Source organism: Syngnathus leptorhynchus, chromosome 4 (assembly GCF_054491065.1).
Source record: "Syngnathus leptorhynchus isolate UIUO chromosome 4, UIUO_Slep, whole genome shotgun sequence".
Classification (NCBI taxonomy): Eukaryota; Metazoa; Chordata; class Actinopteri; order Syngnathiformes; family Syngnathidae; genus Syngnathus; species Syngnathus leptorhynchus.
This window is the reverse complement of record NC_141198.1, coordinates 12,058,013-12,078,694: the sequence shown is the minus strand read 5'-3', so window position 1 is coordinate 12,078,694 and position 20,682 is coordinate 12,058,013. Positions and strand designations below refer to the sequence as shown.

The 20,682-nt window shown below is 41.4% G+C and overlaps 1 protein-coding gene across 1 annotated transcript in view; it reads right to left on the bottom strand.

The window, feature by feature from the left end:
- ccser1 (coiled-coil serine-rich protein 1) overlaps positions 1-19,709 on the bottom strand; it is a 73,956-nt gene extending 54,247 nt beyond the window's left edge. The window contains exons 1-6 of the mRNA XM_085909541.1: positions 19,509-19,709; positions 14,784-15,708; positions 13,315-13,702; positions 11,378-11,562; positions 7,456-7,546; positions 5,243-5,348 (exon numbers count right to left, since the gene is read on the bottom strand). Coding sequence (XP_085765667.1) covers positions 5,243-5,348; positions 7,456-7,546; positions 11,378-11,562; positions 13,315-13,702; positions 14,784-15,680 — 1,667 coding nt within the window. The 5' untranslated portion in view covers positions 15,681-15,708; positions 19,509-19,709. The remainder of the gene's footprint in view (positions 1-5,242; positions 5,349-7,455; positions 7,547-11,377; positions 11,563-13,314; positions 13,703-14,783; positions 15,709-19,508) is intronic.
- Positions 19,710-20,682: the final 973 nt, after the last annotated feature.

The following is a 20,682-nucleotide window of genomic DNA, read 5'->3' as shown; positions in this document are numbered from 1 at the left end:
CTAATTATCTGGAGAATTGATTTTCTCCGTGCCGGTCGGCAGTGCGGAGTCAATCGTCATTCTGTCCTTCACATACACACACACACGCATCCACACACGGACACACTTCTCTTTGTCAAAAAAGAACATTGCAAAAATTACAAACTACTTGAGAAGAAAGTACGTCTCATTTGGTGTTGAGATTAAACGTTGTCTGTGCAAACTTCAGTTCCTAGGTTTACTCTTGTCTTCATAAAGGGAGCGGTTCTGACTAATTCATCATGCCTCAGCACTAAGCTAACAAAGGAAATGTCTTCCTTTGAATGTGAGTGGATGAAGTTACAATTAATTCAGCGAAACTTCGGGAAAACTGCAGGGCACAATTTTATCGTGTCAATTAAAAAGAGGGGGAAAGAGTTTAAAAAAAAAAAAACCCATCTTTTACTGCCGATATCTTGGGACTTTATCATTATGGATTGAAACAAAGGGAATGATTTCATGTTTGCAGCAAGATTTTAAGAAAAGATTGAATTGCTATTTTTTTTTTTGACAGACGTGGTTTGGATTCAATACACAATTTTCTTCAAATCAAGTTTCAGTGCAATATTGAGTATGTGTTTATATTTACAAATACGACAGAAAATGACATTGTACCATCAAAACCTTAAAAAAAACTAATAATGCACTGACAAGACGAGGAAGTCACAGGTTCTAAGGTTTTTAAAAAGGCCCAATAAAGCCAGAACTACTGCTTACCATCATACATGTAGACTAATATGCAATTATGCGTACTAATGTGGGTAAAAAAAAAAATTAAAAATGAAAGAAAACGAAATTACATCTTTTCAAGAGGAGCAGTAAAAGCCTAGAAGGCAAAATACACAAAAGAATGTACTTGCACAAGTGTGCACACCCTCATAACAGGAAATCTGACTAATAATTAACCAATCATATTCAAACTCATTAAATGCGACTCAGCACACACCTGTCAGGATTTGTCTCCAAAATAAAGTTCAGCTGTTCTAGTCGGATTACTCTGACATGTTAAGCTTCCGAGCAGAAGTCTTCTTTTGTGCTGGCTGGTATTTAGAACTGTTCATAATTCCCCCCACATAGACTTTAGGCCCCAGTTTCAACTTCCATCTGAAGAAAAACAGCCCCAGAGTATAATGCTGCAACCAACATGCTTGATGTTAGGTATGGTGTTCTTCTGGGGATGTTCTCATCAGACCATAACACATTTTCTCAAATGCACTTGGGGGACTTCAAGGGACGTGTGTTGTTGCAAAATGTGCCTTCTTACCGCATAGGCCAGACAGACTAAATGTACAGGTTGATGTCACATGTAATAAACAGCCAGCTTTTTCAATATCGCTGCAGCGTCCCTGACCATTTTCTTGTCATCTTTTCATCAATTTTGGAAGGATGTCAATTTCTTGGCAATGTCACAGTTGTGCTATTTTTTTTTCCTCCACTTGATAAAAACTGTCTCAAGTGTTTTCTCTAGTAGATGTATTGCCATGGAAATTATTTAGTGTCCTTCTCCAGAACTGATACTTTTGAACAGTGAAATCCCCCTGATGCTGTGGACAGGCTATAAGAGGTAACTACAAAAAAAATGTCAGCAAAAGTTGAACTTTTTGGGGGGTTAATCACAGCATTTAATGGTGACATGAGTATTCTGCTTTCAATTTAACATGACTGTGACTGGTGAATTCTGAACACTGCCACATATCAAAAGTGTGTGCGCACTCGTCCAATCACATTATCTCAAGCCCTCTTGAAAGGTTTTCATCTGAATGTTTAGAAATAATTCTTCTTTGTCTCGAAACAAAACTTACTCGTACAAAAGCAGCACCCCAAGTACCCACTCAAATAATGAAGACTACACTAATTAGTCTCCTTGTACCGAGCATTTATATCAAATGGGCACCGGCAGCAATGCACCAAGGATCTTCTTAAACATCATTAGGCTTGCCCGAGATTGCAAACTTCACATTTAGATGGAGAATCTCCACAGAGGCTTTTGTAGCGTTGAACCAGCCTCCTAAAATAAACTCGTGGTCTATCGGAGCAGACTCCTCCACGATCAGATGTCTCCAGACTAGGTGAAGCAGCATGTGACTCACTGTCCACAGGTATTTTTGTACACTCACTAGAGTCCAAAAGTAATCTCCAAATGACAAGGAAGCAGAAAGAGAGCATGTGTGTGTTATTACATTGACTGAAATTAGACGGTTTGGCAGCTACCTACAATGAATCATATCACACTGCTCTATTTCTGACTGTGTGGGCTCATGTTATCAGACCACGTTCTCGGTGGGGAACGATTCAACCTACTGATCTCCCCAAAAGTGGTTTTCTTTTTGTGACTGGCTCAAGTAGGATGTATAGTGCGTAATTTGTATTCTTACATGGATTCCGAGAGATTAACAAATTGTCGTTGCTGATTGTCAGACACTGGGAAATGTGAGAACTTTGTCCTCAGCAGAGAGACTGGAAGAGTCAAAGAAGCGACATAGAAGTGGACATCCTTGGAAATATATTCTGGTTGGCTTGGAAGAAGTTTTACCTCACATCTGTTCATGCAACAAGGCTTGGTTAGGAACAGCACCAGCCTGTAGAAAACTTGACTTTTAACCACGAATCGAAAGTTCCTCGATATTCTGCTCAGTTATAAAAAGGTAATGAAGCTGCCTGAACCATCTAAAAGAGACAATTTGTTATTTGTTGGTAGCAAAACGATGGAGTCCATTAGAAACTAATGAACGTGATGGAATTGTATGTGGCGTTCGCTTCGAGATGGTCCTTACCACCTTCAGGGAGATGCCCTTGCTTAGAAGCCTGCTGTGGTAGCTTTCCAATAGACAAAGCTGCTTCTCTGAAGTCAAGAGACAAAGTGAAAGTCTAAAATAAAACTTTACCTCCTTTATTTGGATCTTAAATCACTCTCACCCGTTTACTCAGTGATTTCAAAGAGATAAACAGTTTAAGGCTTTGGGAATGCACAGTGAGTGCTTGCATTTATTGTCCTATTCTAAGACAGAGATAAGACTGACTTTTTACAACTTTGCAAAACACTAAAAAGAAGGACACTTGAAGTCCCATTGTCAACACCCGGAATGGCTGACAAGATAGTACAGTGTGTCGTTTTAGTTCGGTGTTGCAAAAACTTCAGCGTTTCCATTGCTTAAAGTGCGTGAGTGTGCGCGTGTGCATGTGCGTGCGTGTGTGTGTGTGTGTGTGTGTGTGTGTGAAGCAGATGTTCTATTCAGCCTATCAGACAGCCAGCCGCATGTTGCAGCTGATACCCTGGACAGTCCAAGTGAGTGACAAGTCCGTGTGTGGCTGTTTGGAGTGTGTCTTGTGTGTAGTTGAGGCGCTTGCTTTGCCTCGAGCAAATCGATGTCCCCCTCAAGGGAGCGTGGAACCTGAAAGATTGCGAAGAAAGAGTGAGGGAAACTTAACCCCAGGCAAAGATTTTTTTGTGTGCCCTCCGTCCCTCTCTCTGCTTCTCCTACGGTAGGTAATCCACACCTGCCAGTGGTCGCACATTGATCGGGGAAATGAACTCAGACCTGCCACCATTATGTGGTCAGTCACTGTCAAAAGCTTTTACTTCAAAAAGATTTCATATCAAGAAAATACTTCATAGATCCACATTGGACACCCCAGTTTTATTAGCTTGCTAAAATTTTATTTCAGCTTCAGAATTTTAAAATGGATCTTTTTGACATCTTAGTGGCTTCAAAACGATACAATGTATTAAGATAAGATAAGATAAGATAAGATACGATACGATAAAATACGATACGATACTGCAACTAGCACCTTGGTATCTCGCTGTTGCTGGTTTGACCAATGGAAACAAAGTGCATTGGGTAAGATATATTTGACTTTAGTAACTCGTCAAATTAGTTTTAACGAATGGAAATTTTGTCTATGTCGTCTACTTGTGATTGTCTTTTTGTTTATGTAACACATCCTTGGGTTTTATGAAAAGCTCGACAAAAGATCGAGTTGTTATAAAATCTCAGGCAGGTTGAAATTCTCGTCTAGACACGCAAGCTCTTCACTTTTCACAAGGACATTTAGAAAGCATTGGAAGCTGCTCAGTAAAAAAATAAAAAATAAAAATAGCAGTCAAGGATAAGGGTTACGTTTCAATGGTGTCATAGATGTGTCAAAGTGCTGGTGGCGCAAGTGTCGGTTAAAAAAAAAAAAAAAGTGGGCTCAGAGGGCAATTTTTTCAAGGGGAATACCTTTTAATCTTTGGGTGCAACTCAATAGAGCAGCACTTAAAGTCATAATGGTCTGCTGTCGTGTCAGACACAACTAGCCACAATGCCACTGCTGACATAAGCCATTTATCAGTAACCCAAAGAAACCCGAGCAAAGGCAGCACTAAAGAAAAACTTAACAGATGAATTTGGATGTGCATGTACTAAAAGTGTGAAAATTTCCTTTCAGCCGTCGGCCAATGAGAGCCGTGAAAAGGAGAACACAAATGTAGCTTGCATATTTCCTCAAAGAGAATGTATGAATATATTTATTTAATGCTTGACTGTGCTTAAGTCTTGTTTCCTCACCACTATGGCTCTGTGGGGGACATAAAGCATGCCAGTCAACTCACAAGGAAGACTCAAGATCAGCACTTTTATAGGCAAGATGTGTAGCCCCTTCAGCAACGCGGTTGTGGTCTAGATAGTCTACTGGGATCCAATACAAGAGCTGAATTGACATTTTACATAGATAATGCTTAACATTGTCAGCAGGGTATTCATTTAATAGCCTAAGGTAACAGAAATTGACAGGCAACTAGGGAATGTACTTCCTTGTCATTTCCTATTTACAACAGTGGCAAACTGAGATAGGACAAGTCAAAGGTCACAAAAACAACAACAACTACAAACGTTAGCAGAGTAATACCTTGAGATCTGAGCTTAAATTGTTCCATGGCCACATTTGTATGGCCAATTGTCTTCCCCAGTGAAATTAAAAGCATAATACCAATTATCTGTTCCAGTAATATATCATGTTTTCATACAAGAATATGCACCTATGAGTATTGTTATATTATCGTCTACATGTGTTGCTCCACCGTTTGTGTTTAAACCACAACTATCAATGCTAATTGTTGGCATGTCAATGGGGTTTTGCAATCTTTGTTAGCGGAATACACTTTTAGTGTACAACCAAAGTAATGAACATATGGTCCAATGAATGCTTCTTGGGAGTATTATTTTTTTTTTTGTTGAGTTACCTGTGGCAGTTGTCTTTTGATAGGATGCGATCTCCTGATGGGTCAATCGGGGAGTGGAGCAGGTTGAGACAAGATGCCAAGGACTGGCTAGAGTCTTGTCTGGAAACTGCGCAAACACACACACACACACACACACAAAATGAGCAGGTAACTAACATTCTATCAATGGAGAAAAAAAAAAAAAAAAAAGGACTGGTTGGTACAGACTTCAAAGCAGTTTTGCTGGCATCCGAAATGGAATTAATCTGCTCCAGGATCAAATAGCTGCCACCATGAAAACTTCACAGGTAATGTTTTAATTAACATGTTAGCATCACCAAACTCTGTGATTGATACATTAATCAGACGACGCAATCCGACAGCAGAAAGCTTCCCGACATTGGATTGGGCTATCTAGTCCAATAGACACAGACAGACAGATTTTAGAAAACTCCTGCAACCATCCAGTTAACACATTACAGGTTTGCTGTTACAACACATTATTGCATGTGACTGGATGAATGAGTCAAGAGGCGGGGCCCTTGCGACCGAGGATAACACCAATTTGTTTGTCTGTCATCTCCTTCAATTACAACAAATCTGAGGTTGCTCAAACCCAATAGCTTTCTTTTGTCACAGTAAGTTCCATTTCCTGTTCTATGGTTGTTGTCACACATATCTGTCACTGCACAGTTGAGGCGGTGGCACACAAACACCAGCAGTCCGCCAATATTGGTTGCAATGAAATGCCTCGCTCTTTAATAAAAGACCGCAAGAAGCCTCCTGAGAGAGATTTTTTTTTTTAAATTGCAGCTGTGCGATGACTCGAAAGGCTGTGTGAGGGCAGGTGCGTGTGAATCTGTAAAAAGTGCCAACTTTATTGTAATAATTCAAATGCGTAATTTCACAGCACAGTCTGCACACTATTAGTGCCGATGACTAAGCATGCGCGCTCCAGTGTGTGTGTGTGTGTTTGTTATTAATGACGGTGGCATCTTTGGTGATACATCAGCCAGTTTGTCCTCTGAGATTTTGTTTGTGGAAGGGACATTAAAAACATACTAATATAATAAATAAATGGTTTCCAGGAAAGCAAAGTTTAACCCTTTCTTGGTCTTTACTGGGCGTATCGATAACCTCCACCCAACCGTATTTCGATTTATTTAGGCTATATGAATGTTATTTTGCACCTGCTACCTCCATGATCTGATTTCAAACTGGCAATAAAATTACTTTCTTCATCTGAGCTGGATTTTCACAATCGTAGGCGAGCATCAATCACGACAGGCACCTGTGACTCCTTCCTGTACTGTGCAATCATGTGAATATATTGATGTGTGGCTTTGGTATTGGTGCAACAGTGGCAACTCCTGCGCCTCTTAAAAAAAAAAAAAAAAAAAAAAACAGCGATTCATGAATTTCATAAAATAATTCACAATTGTATTATCATTTTGTTGTGCATAAAAGAAGTGAAGCGTACATTTGCGAGGTGAGGAGAAACCGTGTGAACTGATACTCGCCATCTGTGCGAGCGCTTATAAATGGAACAAATAAATCCAGTGCAGTCGCAGCAAATCTCCCCAATTAACCCGCTCGACGAGCCAGGACTACTTGCCACATCGTACTCAAGCTCAGAATATAAGTGTTTCACACAATTAGCACCATTTTAAGTTAATCGCGCTCCAGTTAACACATTCAGGTGAGGTCAGTTCACAGGCAAAACTCATTTACGATTATATTCTCACCCGTGTTATCCAAAAAAAAAAAAGAAAAATATGCTTGGCGTGCTTTGAAGGATCGCGCCTGGCAACACGTGTACCTTGGTAATCATTTCTTGAGCATGAGACATGCTGTAAATAAGGCAGGTATATCAAAGTTGTGTGCCATATGCTGAAAGATTGGGAGAGACGGTTCAACTGGAGGCAACAAAATGGATGTGAGGAGGATCAAAGAAAACTACCATAGGGGGACTGACTGAGAGATGCATGTGATCAAAACAGAAGACTCTCCAGGCCTTTCACAAAATAGATCTACATCCAATAGAAAATCACAGTGAATTCTTTAAAGAAAAAGGGGGCTTAACATCATCATGTGTGATGTGCTTCCACTCCAGGTAGAAATGATAAAATGTTACTTCAAACATTGTCGGTAACGTGAACGGTTTTGACGAGGGTGACAGTTTTGAGGCTGGAACTCACTCCACATGATTTTCTAGGGCAATTAAAAACAATTACCGTGACGATGGCGCTGATCGTCGGATAGGTCCAGGTCCAACATGAGGTCATCTTCATCCAGCTCGGAGGAGCCCATATTATTCAGAACATCCTAAAAAATAGACAAACACCAAATAAAGATGATTAACATCTTGGGAAAATAACTTTAATACAATATAGAACAGACAATTCTGGAAAGCCTCAGGACATAAATCACCTAAATTAAAATAGGTTGGACAGCACAAGCTACAAAAAGATGATTTTAATCATTTGGAGAAAAAGATGATCTCTGTTTGGGAAGAGTGTTGGAACTTTCTTGCCTTTGAGACATAGGAGATTTAGTGTCTCTCATCATTATGACACAGCAGATGGGAAAAGGTACTGAATGAGCGAGAAGACAGAGTGATCATCCCTCCATCCATTTTCGCTAGTGCTTGTCACCTATCCCAGATGACTTTTGGGCAGGGTACACGATGTTGCCAGCCAATCGCAGGTCACACACAAACATCCACTCACATTTGCACCCATGCACGATTCTTTAATCGAGCTAACATGCAAATTCTGGAAATGCAAGGGGAGGCTGGAGTACCCAAAGAGCACGAAAACGAGATTCAACCCCAAAAACTCTCGAGTATGAGGCCGACGTGCTGCAGAACGGGATCAGTTAACTAAAAAGACAAGCAGCCATTCATCGAACATGGATATTTTTGTTTCAATTTTTATTCCATCATAATCAACTGCACTGCAATTTGTCACACACAAAAGACAAGTAAATCTAACATGTTAAAATATTCCCGCACTACCCTTTTCCTAAAGCCCTCTGCACTATTGTTCTATGAGGACATTCCTCTCATTTTACAGACAAGAAAGAGCTCGGTTAATGGATAAAATGTCTGCATTAGTTGGAGGTTGGAAGCGCCGGCCTTTTCAATATTGGAACAAAATCCAATACTGCCATCTAAAGGCCAAGAAAAGGATGAGTACTGTAGATTAGAAAACGAGACAAGTATGTTTCCTTTACAAAAAGCAAAGAAAATACTGTATTTGGAAATGGCTAAGAATTTTGTAGCACCCGTAAACTAGTTTTAAATCAGTTTAAAGTATCATTTGACTGGGGGGAAAGAAAAAACACAAAACACTTAAGCTTTTATACAGTGGATCCCTGAAAGTGGGAAAAATATGCCTCATGAGTTCAAACTCCCATCAAACACGTATGCAAATCTTGTAAAACGTCTGCTTTCAATATTTGGTTGAGTTGAGTTTGGTTCAGTTGACAAAAAAAGATTTGGGCTATTATTTTACCAAGAAGACAATATAACACAGGACAGGAACCTTTTAAGTCTCCACACTTTATTTTCATCTGACAGACTGTTTACAACATGCTGGTAAGGATTAGCACTATAGAAAATGGATGGATGCTTCTTCTCCCAATAAATACTCAGCGCTGGTTGAAAGACTTTGGTTAAACTCATGCTCTGGAGAAAAACTAAATCCATGTGACTCGGGGAGAGACTCCGAAAATCCAATAAGCGACTTTGCTCTGCTCTCATCACTAAAACAATGCAACAGCCTTATTCCGTATTGATCCGCTACAGAAGAACGCACATGAAGGAATAACTAAAAAGGTCGTGTTTCTTTTTAGAAGCAGCTGCTGTCCATAAATGACAAATTGAATCAGTTTCTTAGTGAATCTAACAATTAAAATAATAATAATAATGCATATAAAGTAATAGACACACACTATAGTGTAAAAGAACATTATTGTGTAATATCGCATCACACAACACAACAGAGCAACGACAGTCCTGTCCTTTTGAGAAGCCAGACATTGCAGTACATTCAACACTTTAGATAGCAATTGCGTTGGGTTGAAGGACAAAAAGTACGAGAGCCTGGAGCACGCAGAATCACAAAGTAGCTTCCTTCTTTTGGATTGCGCACAGCCACGTGTTTGCTGCCAGAGGTAGGGGCCGGGGAGGAGCCAACGTCTTTGACAAATGTAAAATCCATCTCTTGAACGAGGGTGCATAAAAAGGAACATTACGCACTCGGCCCACCAATTGTTCACTTTTACAGCCTTTATCTGGTTTTAATCAATTGGTACGTTTGTAAACCCTGGTTTAATGAAGGGGGGGGGGGGTATTCCCAGCACGCTGCATTCATACTCAAGTGGTTACCAGTAGTCCATTCAGGTGGAGCTGTATGAAAACCCAAACCAAAAAGCTTTGGGCTATTATTTTACCAAGAAGACAATATAACACAGGACACCTTGTGGAGATGTAAATTCCACAGCCATGACTCATCAATTACTAAACTCTGTATGTGACTCGCTTGTAATGACTTATATGATAAAAACCTGATTCGTCCCCCAGCTAGTTGGATCGGGGCAAAACAGAACTGCCACAGACCAAAGGTAAACTGATGAAAAGCTTACAACGTACCAAACTCGACCTCAATTACAACAAATTCAAACACCCAAACATCCGCAAAGAAATTATTCAAGGGAGAGGTCGGGGACACTGCAGAGGAAACTAATTTGACCGCCCGTGTTGTTGTTGTTTTGGTCAGCTCATGGCCATACGTGACGGTAGGAACGACCGGGCAGTAAATCAAGAGTCTCACTTTTCGGCTTAGAACCTTCACCGTGAAAAACCCACACAGATTACACATTACAGCAGACGCTGCATTAATCGGCCTGTCGAGCTCCTTCTTCATTATTTCCTTATTTTTTAAGTAGAACCCCAAGATATGTGAGGGCACACTGACCTTTTTCACAACCTCAAATGTGGAGGGTCTGATTCTTATCACTTCACACACACAACTCCTGGCAGAGTTTAAGATTGCGGCTCGATGAATCCGATAGAACCAAGTCATGTGGAAAAAAAAAAAGCTGAGACGTAATACTGAGACCAGCCCTCTACTTCTCAGCTGCACCGAGAATTTCTGTCCATTTCATTCATCTACGGGTTTCATTCGACAATGTCGACAGTTTATGGGGCACGTGTTATGGCTCAGCAATTCGCTATGATCTCTCTTTGATGGGAAGCTGAGGTACAGGCAGCACAAGCCATAACTGTAAATAAATGCATAAAAATAAGCATTTAAAGTCATAAGAGCTCATTTCAACAATAAATGCAGACACCCCACAGAGAAATGTTTAGTGTGATTATCTTGTCAAGTGGAAGTGGGCGCAATCGCTGTCGGCCTGCTACATTATTATCCGGCTGTCAAAAGCAACGAAAAGGTGGGCGAAACAGCAAATGCGATAAATGTGACAAATATCTCAAAGCCGGGCCCACCCTGGCACCCCGAAGAAATGTCGGGATAAAAACAGAAACCGGCAGAAATAAGTAAACAGATACCTTACAGGTTTATCTATGTGCGCTTCTCAAAATGTCTCATTCATCACTCCAAATGGACGCCTATCATAATATGGAGCGCTTTCAGGAAAGAAGAGATGTTACATTTATTGAAATGGTGATGCCAATCGTCAGTGTACGGCTTACCCAAGACCCCCCATAGTTTGGAGAACATTTGGGGAAAGGCGTGTCTTAAAATGCACATTGCTTGTATGGAAATGTTACAGTGAGCTTACCCTTCCCATCAAGTGTGACACTGAATCCCCCCTCTGAGTTTTTAGGCATTGACTAACTTTTTAGTGTGAATAAAGAATTGCGATTTAGATCTTCTGTGACTGGTGCATCTGACCTGTCTGACAGTTAATGTTAACGGGAGCCGTGTCATTTAATCGTTCACTTAATCGTAATTAAAGCTTAGGGTGTGTTCAAGAGTGTTTTATTGTTTTTAAACTTCTGCATAAACGTTTACATCAATTAAAATGGTTTAAAACAGTTAATTAAGCTTCTACGCTCATGATCTCAAATATAATTCATATCAATCGGAAATAATCTTCGAGGTACTACAAGCAAAGTCACACACTTACCAAACTTCCCAATTTGGATGATGAGGAGTTGTTTCTGTGTTTCAGCAGGCCGCATCCTTCCATGCCGGGGGTGTCTCTGTGGTTGCCGTGGATACGAGGACCGCCGGCCCCTTCCGAGGAGGAACGTAAACGTCGCTCCAAGCGCATCACCTCATGGTAGGGACTGACACTGCTGCACAGCGAGGCTGCAAGAAAGTACAAAACAATAAACATTCACAATTTATTCATATTGGGGGGGTTAGTGTTAGTTTTGTATTGAAAATCCCAATAATGTTGCAGAGGGTTGTTTGGTTATAGTGAACAAAAGAGAGCCACGACTACAAACGAGAATGTGAAAGAAATGCTTTTTAGTGGGTAAACAGAGACCTCCTTCAACACAAATTTGCATACAGAACAGTATTTACAAAGTGTGTATGCGTGAGCGTGAGACCTTTTATTTCCACGCATCAAAAGGTGAGTGGGAGTAATTGCATGTTTGTCCTCAGACTGAAGAAGTCTTTAGAATTTTTAAAATCAGCCAAAAAAGGAAAAGAGCCCAGAGACTCCTCCTTTATGTTACACCACAGCACAGCACAGGAATAAATTACATTGAATTATGAGGTAGCGGTATATCTCTTGCCATGTGGATTTATTCAGGGCACCGCTGTTCTCTTGGGATTATCACGTCAGCTCCGACCCTCGTGAAGTGTGTGGGGTTAGCAGGTTGTTGATTGAAGGGTCTGAATGTTCCGTATGTGTGAATTGCTTGTTTGTCTATATGTGACTTGTTCAGGGCGCACTTGGCCTCTTGCCCAAAATCAGCTGGGAGAGGCTCCAGCTCAAGCTCATCTGCAACCGTATTGAGGACAAATTTGACAAAAAATAGATGGAGGCCTATTCAGTGATGCCGGCATTTGTCCACTGTGCCTTTTAAAGGAAATACAGTCAAGGCAGGATATTGCAACCACTGTGTACGCTTTTAAACAAACAAACAAATGGCATCGTCCAATTAGATAATTGGATCCCTTTAGCGCTAGTGTTTGGTGTAACATATAAAATAATTGGCAGTAAGGTGTTAATTAATTATCAAATTAATCTATATAACGATTAATCGAAACCTAATCGATTATCAAATCCACTCATAGTTCAGATACCTTACTCTTTCTCAACAGTAAAAATTTGATATCTGCAGTCTTTGTGTTAAATCAAAATAAAATATTTGCTTTCACTTTTGAAAACAACAATCAATATTTTTGCCTATTTTCCAACATGTTACAAACAAAACCAAGAACTGAATCATAATGATTTCATGTTTTTGACTTTCTGCACTGTCAATTTGAAATCCTGAATGAACGGACGGAAATTAAAAACATTTTTATTGTACGATTCACTGACAAAATTATCGCTAGAAAAATATTTGCCACCCAAGTGAAAACTGCTTGCCACACAACATTGCAGGATAAGTGACTTGTGGCATCACAGAATACAATTACACATCGAGGGCTCTTTCAGGCAGGTTTCTCGTCTAGGTCTACCTCAGAAGGCTGAAACCTTTGTCAACTTTATTCCTTCGATTTATGCCGGTGTCATTTATATATATAAAAAAAAAGAGGGATTTTTTTTTGTTGTACTTTTACAGGTAGTGTCTGAGGTGCCTGCCTGTCAAAAAGTGGAGCATTTTACAAGCTGTGTAAAAGGGGCTTTCTAATACTACCTCAGACGGCTGAAACTTTGCCCCGACATTCCGTTTCAGTGCCTTTTATATGAAACACTAATACATAAAAAAAGGGGGGAATAGGAAATGACAATTTTTACAGACAGTGTAAGCAGTCTTTTGACGATGATACCTTAGAAAGTGGAAAATTGCTCTCCTAATACTTCCACAGGAAGCTGAAACTTGCTGTGTCAACTTTGCTTCCCTGTTCTGTACTGATGCAGTTTATTCCGAAAGATCATACCTGTGTGCGGCTTTCTTAAGTGACAGGACCTGGGTTCACGACAGCCGCAAAAGTTCCCTCTCTCGTGAACCGACAGAGTGTGTCGCGCCTTCCTCTCCGTCTGTTCCGGATACGAGCGGCAGCCGTCGCTTCTCGGCACTCCCGCCTCGCTCTCGCTGGTAATCTCGGCATTGACCGGCTCCTGTCCCGGCGTCTCCGTCCCGGCCTCCTCTCTTTCTTCCTTGCGCTCCTCCCGCTTGTCCGGCAAAAGTTCTCGCGGGGCCGGACAGGGTACAGCTGTCTCGGGTTCAGAGAGGGAAACGGCCGTCTCGTAGTCGGTGTTGTTGGCCGTGCTGGTGTCGGGGACCATCGGATTCTCAGTGCCAGATGGAGCCGGAGAGAAGAAAACCTGAGAAGATGACATTGAACTTTATCTTGCATGGTCATGTTTAATATTGTCACTACAGGTGATTTTTTTTCCCCCTCATTCTCAGCAGAACATAAAATAAAACTCTTGAATGATGGCACACAGGTGTGAAATGTGAAAGGCAGACTTTTTATACTCTTAATAGAAAAGACTTCTCATGCCTGGTGCTGGGGGCTTACACAAGACTTCACACGTTTCACAATAAATACACCTACTTTTTCTTTTATTTTAGTTTTTAGGTTCTTCACATCCAAAGGCACCTCAAGTCCGTGTGTGTTTATAAGAAGAAAGTTTTATTGAATAGTGGGACCTACAGCGGCAGCATGGAGGAATAAAGGTCATTAGAGCTGACTCACAATTTGAAAGTTTGATGACAAGTGGTGTAAAACTCTGGCCTGAGGGCCAAATGTGGCTCACAGCGTAATTATATTTGGCCCGCGGTGCCAAATTGTCGACTTTATCTGCCAATACAAAAATTGCAAATAGTCTTCACTTTTAGAAAAATAGAGCTGTTACTTGCAATTTTTCTTACCAATCATCTTTTTAAAAATGTGAAGTTTTTTATGGGTCTCTGATTTCAAAGCTAGTTATTTATAAGTTTGTTGTGTAGCCAATACTGTAAATATGAGACGTTCATACATTTATTTGAGTTGACAGTCATAGTGGCTCTTAGAAGAAAACTGTAACTACGATGCGGCCCACGAAAAAAATAAGTTTGACACCCCTATGCTTGACGGACGAATATGTATTTGATGAACATTTGAAAGTTGAGCGGCGCATGTTTTCAATGCATTCCGCGAACATGTCTGACAGTTGGGACAGACATATTTTTGACACTTCATTTTATATACTTGGCGATTATTACCCTTCTCTGTGGTGTGTCATTATAGTTTTACTTTACAGCGACAGCTTGAAAATTAAGATACAACGCTGCATTTATTACCTATTATCAATTGTTAAAGTTAAGAGTGTGTTTAACAGTAGCCGACTGTCATGGACCAGATTGTTGACTTTATAGTCAAGACAATTTAGCAAAAGCTATCAATTGATCTAGGAGGGGTACCTGTGAGGAGGAGATGAATGTCTCTGGGACAGATGGACCCTCAGCTGAGGCAGTGTCGGTGGTCAGTGCGGATCCAGGACTGGGAGCTGGTAGAGCTTCAGCCTCAGAGATGGAGTCCTCTGTGATGGGGATGAACTCAGAAGGGGTGATGGCCGTGGTGCGGTCCTCTGATACCATGGGAGACTGAAGGGAGCTCTCCAGGCCGCCATCGCTTGGACAAGACCCTGGGGTGAGCCCCCCGGCCCCCGGTGTGACGACAACACACTCCTGATTGTCCCCCGGTGGTTTGTGGTGAGAGAAGCGGTGGTGCGCCGAGAGGGACTTGGGCAGCAGGTGCTTTTTGTGTCGTGACGCGCGCCTGCTACCATTCCCGTAATCTTCAATGAAGCCCGAGTCATCACCCTCGTTGACCGCCGAGCCGCCGAGGCAATTGATGAAGACATTCCGATTGGTCGAGGATGAGGACGCCGACGCCTTGTCAAAATCCTCCGTCTGAGAACGCGTGATTTTCTTCTGCCGGTGGCTCCCGAAGCCAAACGAGTGTCGCGATTTCGGGGGAGCATCGCTACCTCCCGCCGACTGCGACGTGGTAATCGACTGCTGGCTGTTTCCGTTGGCGTCAGTTGTCTGCGCCGGCGTGAGGTTCAAATTGACGGGCTGGACGCTAGGCTGGTGGCTCCGCTTGGCCGAAAAGCTGAGCGAGGGCGCGCGAAAGAGGCTCCGCCTTTTGCCGGTGCTCCCCGAGCTGGAGTTTGTGCTGGAGGGAGATGAGGTGTGCACGCAGTTGCCACCTGAAGACGGGGACGACGGCAGCGAGTCCTGCCGCTTGCTGTTGCTCCGGCGGAAGATGGGCAGGCGGGAGACCAGCGTGGAGCGACGTGAGCCGGATTCACCCATCGATAGGCTGAGGCGGTGGTGGGGTAGTCTGAAGAGCAGACAAAACAACAACAAACTTGAACATAGAGAAGCTTCACATTCAACATTTAAACAACACTATAGATCTTGCCTCATGGACGTTGTATGACAAGTACTACATTCAAGACATCTTGGTAATCTGAAATATCAGGCATGAAGCATTACATTAGATCACCAAATCGCCAGCCACCAACCTTTGGGGTTAAGTCTTGGCTTTATCACAGAATGGATGAAATGTTTTTAATTTGATGTAAACCGATGCAAGTTGTAGAGGGATAAGAAGGGGAGACAAATATTCCTAATATGGCCTCTTCCAAATCTTGCTAAACATCCAACATGAGTAAGGCACGGTGAGACAGAGAGGACCTGCAGTGTAGATCCAGCCTACCATAACATTACTAATCAATCAAAAAGGTTTGTTTTTCCCGCTGACAAGAGCGTGTCCAAAACTTGTTTTGGCCCAAATATGCTACACGCTCTGCGAGACGCAGCCATGTGGTTTTTGCAGTAATCCCATTAACAGACAGACAAACACATCACAGCAAACACTGACTTGCAGATTACTTACATGCCATGTTAAACTTTGGCTATCAAGGGCAAAGAAGCTGCATGAAAACTAAAAAGATGGCTTTACAAATCACACAACAAACAGTTCAAATACTCACATTTTCATTATTTGCTCCACTTGATGAGCCCAGCACTCCCAAAGTAGCGAGAGAACAACTCAAGTGTTTTGGTTTTGACCTGGCTGTAATAAGCTTACTTTAACTCCCTGCGCCGAGGTGCCTCGCCGGGTGCGTCACCTCCTCCGAAAGCAAATTTGATCAAGCTGCCGACAAGTCATTTATTACGGCCCATTTCAGGAGGGCCGCATGCCAAACATTGAAGGTCATTCAAATGTCACCTCGTATCGACTTCCAAAAAGGCTTGGATGGATTTGAGCGGGTGGAATTCACATTGAACTGGTTGCCAATCAATCTCAGGGTCCCAAAAATATGAGTGTGTTATTGTGATTGCGCAGTGCAAACAACTGACCTAGACAATGCACTCTGACCGAGTACCTTGAGTCGAGAAACATCCTTCATCTGATTAAACGCAGATTACAGACAGATTGAGGGCTGGTGAACAGCTACGACTTGAAAAGCTCTTGATATAAAACATTTTAAAAGAGACAGATTTAAGGTGTCGGTGATATTACTGCAACACTTCTATCCATCCATAATTTTCTTTTGCAAATTTCCAGTCCACTGTGTTTTTCTGTGCATCTTGAATTTGACAAGCAGCGTATAAAGTATGAGTAAGTCAATTTGTTGGTCAATTTAAAACAGGGTTAAAATTGATTACCTCACCACACCAATCTGTTCAGATGTATTTTTTTTCATTTTATCATAAAGTATTGAGGTGTTTTTTTCCGGATCCCACACTGTGCCCCGCCCCACACAGAAGCATAGTTTGTGACTTCCCACACCTCCCTCTGTTAGACATCATCGTCAGTCAGACTTCTGAACCTAACATGCATCTTTTAGGAATGTGGGAGGACAACCCTTCCGAGGGATCTCAGCCCAGATCTCCATATGCTAATCACAAGGCGTCCCAAATGCAATGTTGTTACGTTAAAAAAAAAAAGCCCATTCAGATATTTTGTGCTTGGTGCTTTGTTGTCTTGAATCAACAGCTGGCGACTTATGGGAGCACCCTGCCGCCTTCCTAATGACACCATATGCTAACAGATTAGCTTTGAATCTTTTCCCCTTACTTACACTTAACACACGCAAACACATTCAATAAACAGCGACTCCCACTTTGTTGCGCATTTAACATGGAAGCATGTCATTTTTAGTGTATGCATGGGCGTGTCTATGGGGTGTGACTCAATGGGCTTCCAAAACAGGTTTGTGAGAGAATCACTTTGACTACGGGCTGAACGCCTATGTCTGATATAAACGACTAACCTCATCAAAATACAGCAGAGTATCAAAAACACACACATCCTTTGTACCCACTTGGCAGACACGCTAATGGAGCTGGAGTAAGAAGGTATTTGCGGGGCAGTACTGTCACCTTGCGGTCTTTAAGAGGTTTTACTGGAAGGAATCGTAGCTTACAATAAGTGTACAGTGAAGCCTCCGATCATAACAGAGGATTTACGTGTTCATGGCAAACTGCGGTTGTCACCATATTGTTTATCATCACGTTATCATACTGATTCTCTTTGCGGTGGCCTTGCACACAAAAAGCCGAAGAAAAAGCTAAACATTAACCCAAAAGTGATCCGCACTCAGCTGATGTCTAACTTGGGGGCACACATGCTGGTTTTTGAGCAAGCAAAATGTCATGGACAGCCCTCAGTAAGATGCAGTAACGTATTGTCCGCTCTCTCTCGACATAGCACCACATTGATGCAGCCTACGCCCTGTAGGCTGGCACAGGCCCCGTGTTATTTGTGGTAGATGAATAAACAGTGAGTGAGAACTTCAGAAAAGAACATCTTAACCACATATTGGCAAATACATGTTTCAAACACAATAGAATCATCAGATAACAACATTTCTCTTTAAACCAGTGAGGAAAAAAACTACACAGAAATATAAAGAACAGGAACAGGAAACACAAGTTGCTGTTTTTATTTGCGAATGTCTAATACTTTGTAGTCACGTTGTAGCACCCTGAGCACAATTATCAGTTGCTAGTTAAGTATTATTGTTTGTTCAGTTAAACAATGAATGGTTATATTGCGGTTATGGCTTTAATTTGGATATGCTTCAACTTCCTATTTTCTGTTCCCATTAACTTTGGATTTATAGAGTCCTGTAGCTGACATTTGCTGCACTTATCAAAACTATTTGGTATTTGTTGTACCTGTGTACTGGAATAAAAAAAAAGTAAGCAGTTAGAATTTTGATGATGTTTTTATTCTCCTGTTATTTGTAAACTTTACTTCAGTGGTGTCGTTTAAAATCTGTGTGTTGTTCGCCAGGCCGTCACGTGGCATTGGTGTCTGCTGACCTAAAGCTACAAGGAGCAACAGAGAAACACACAAAACTTCCATAGATTGTTTATAGGTGCATGTATAAAACGATTTCCTGATTACCTGAATCTGATGTTCATGACTCCTTGCTAAAATGATCATATCGCATCACTCCCGACGGCAGGCCTTTATAGCTATTTTCTCCTTCATCAATAAACAATTTGCTTGTTTTTTCTTGTAGTAACAATAAATAAAGATGGTTAGTGTTAATACACTTTATTTGAGAGAGAGAGTATGTTTGACTTAAGTTGTCACTTATCAGAAATGTAAATAAAGTACAAATTCATGAAAATCCAACTTATTCCGTTCCATTCCAGGGTTGCTCGCTCTATAAGCAATTGTAAACACTTTTAGGGGGGCGTGTACTTTTTGGGAGAATTACTCCAGTTCACGTTGGATCTTAACCTCTAGCCCGGCGTATAGCAAGGAGCAAGTGTAAATAATTGTTGACGAGGCCCCGTGGGCGGACACAAGCGTCACCCTCAGCCCGCCTGCATGTGCACCTGCCCGCCTCAACAACCCCCTGGAGGCTTTGCCTTGGCACCGCGACACGGGCCGCTAATTCATTAAAGCAACAGCAAATCTCAACGTCCTGCACAATGACGGACATGCTCGTAGTGACCTTCACGAGTGCGGCTTGGTGTCAACGACACACGCCATGCACGTCGCATGTTAACACGTTATCACCGGCGAAATAAAACATCTCAGGTGTGCAGGGTAAATGAAATGACACAAACCGGTCCGGCTGTCATTCTAGCTAGCTGGACGCTAGCAGTACGCACCTTTCAACGGATTCCCAGCGTCTCTCCGGCTCGGCTCATAGGGGCTGTGTGGAGCCTCGAAGCGGATCCGTGAAACAGGGGGACGTCGGTTGCGTGATGATGCTGATGTGGAAGTATCAGTGCACGATAACGACGTTGTTCCACTTCATTGACGTGGATGGGATCATTTCCTTTCCTTCTGCGTCTTGATCGTCTTCCGCGTTGAGGTGACAGCGACATGACGTCACGACTCGGGCACGCCCCCATACTTGCGCTTAACAATTAGCCTCGTGTAGGTAGACTGATTGACAGGTGAGGCCATCTGAACAAGAATATCATGAAAAATATCAACATTAGGAACATAATTAAATGTATATTATACAGTGGTAATAATAATATTTGCAAGTCAAATTATACTGTCATAATCAAGAGTTATAATGTGTTGCACTCATTCCAATGCGTAAAATATCATATTAAAGATATTACAATGCATTATACCCATTCAAACAACTATAAGTACAGTAAATGTAGTCATACTATATGATTTAATATTGACAGTGCTGATATGACTGTATTGTACACTGTATAAATATAGATTCAAAACTAACAATTAAGTGCATTATATATCATCCAATAAATGTAATTAAATCTATCCTTCTATACAATAATGTAATATAACAGCAATATAAGTATAGCCATAGTACTGTAATATTAAATGTATTACACTTAGAGTATAATTAATGTAAAGTAATTACACATATCACACTAATTGAAAGAAAAGCATTGCATTTAAATTTAGATCATGAGATCCAAGTCTTCAGCTGCATAAGAAATGTCAAGTTGTATTAATCGTACAAAACTAATTATACTAACATTAACACAGAATCTATTTACCCATGTAATCTTAATGCCTCTCTAAAACTTCATTTTTCTACTCATTATAGTCCCCCCCCCAACAAGACACCGCGACCATTTTTAATAAAAACAAGTTTATTTGAAGACATCCCAACACATAACACACGCAAGTCCAGCCAAGAATAATTCTACTCACATTTACATCACACATACAGTAATTGTACCCATCACCTCCAGCAACTTCAAGAAAATACTTGAAAAATTAGACAAATTTAACAATATTGTTAACTACTAACAGTGCAAATTAGTCTCATTCTAAGCAAAGCTAGCTATTTTTCCA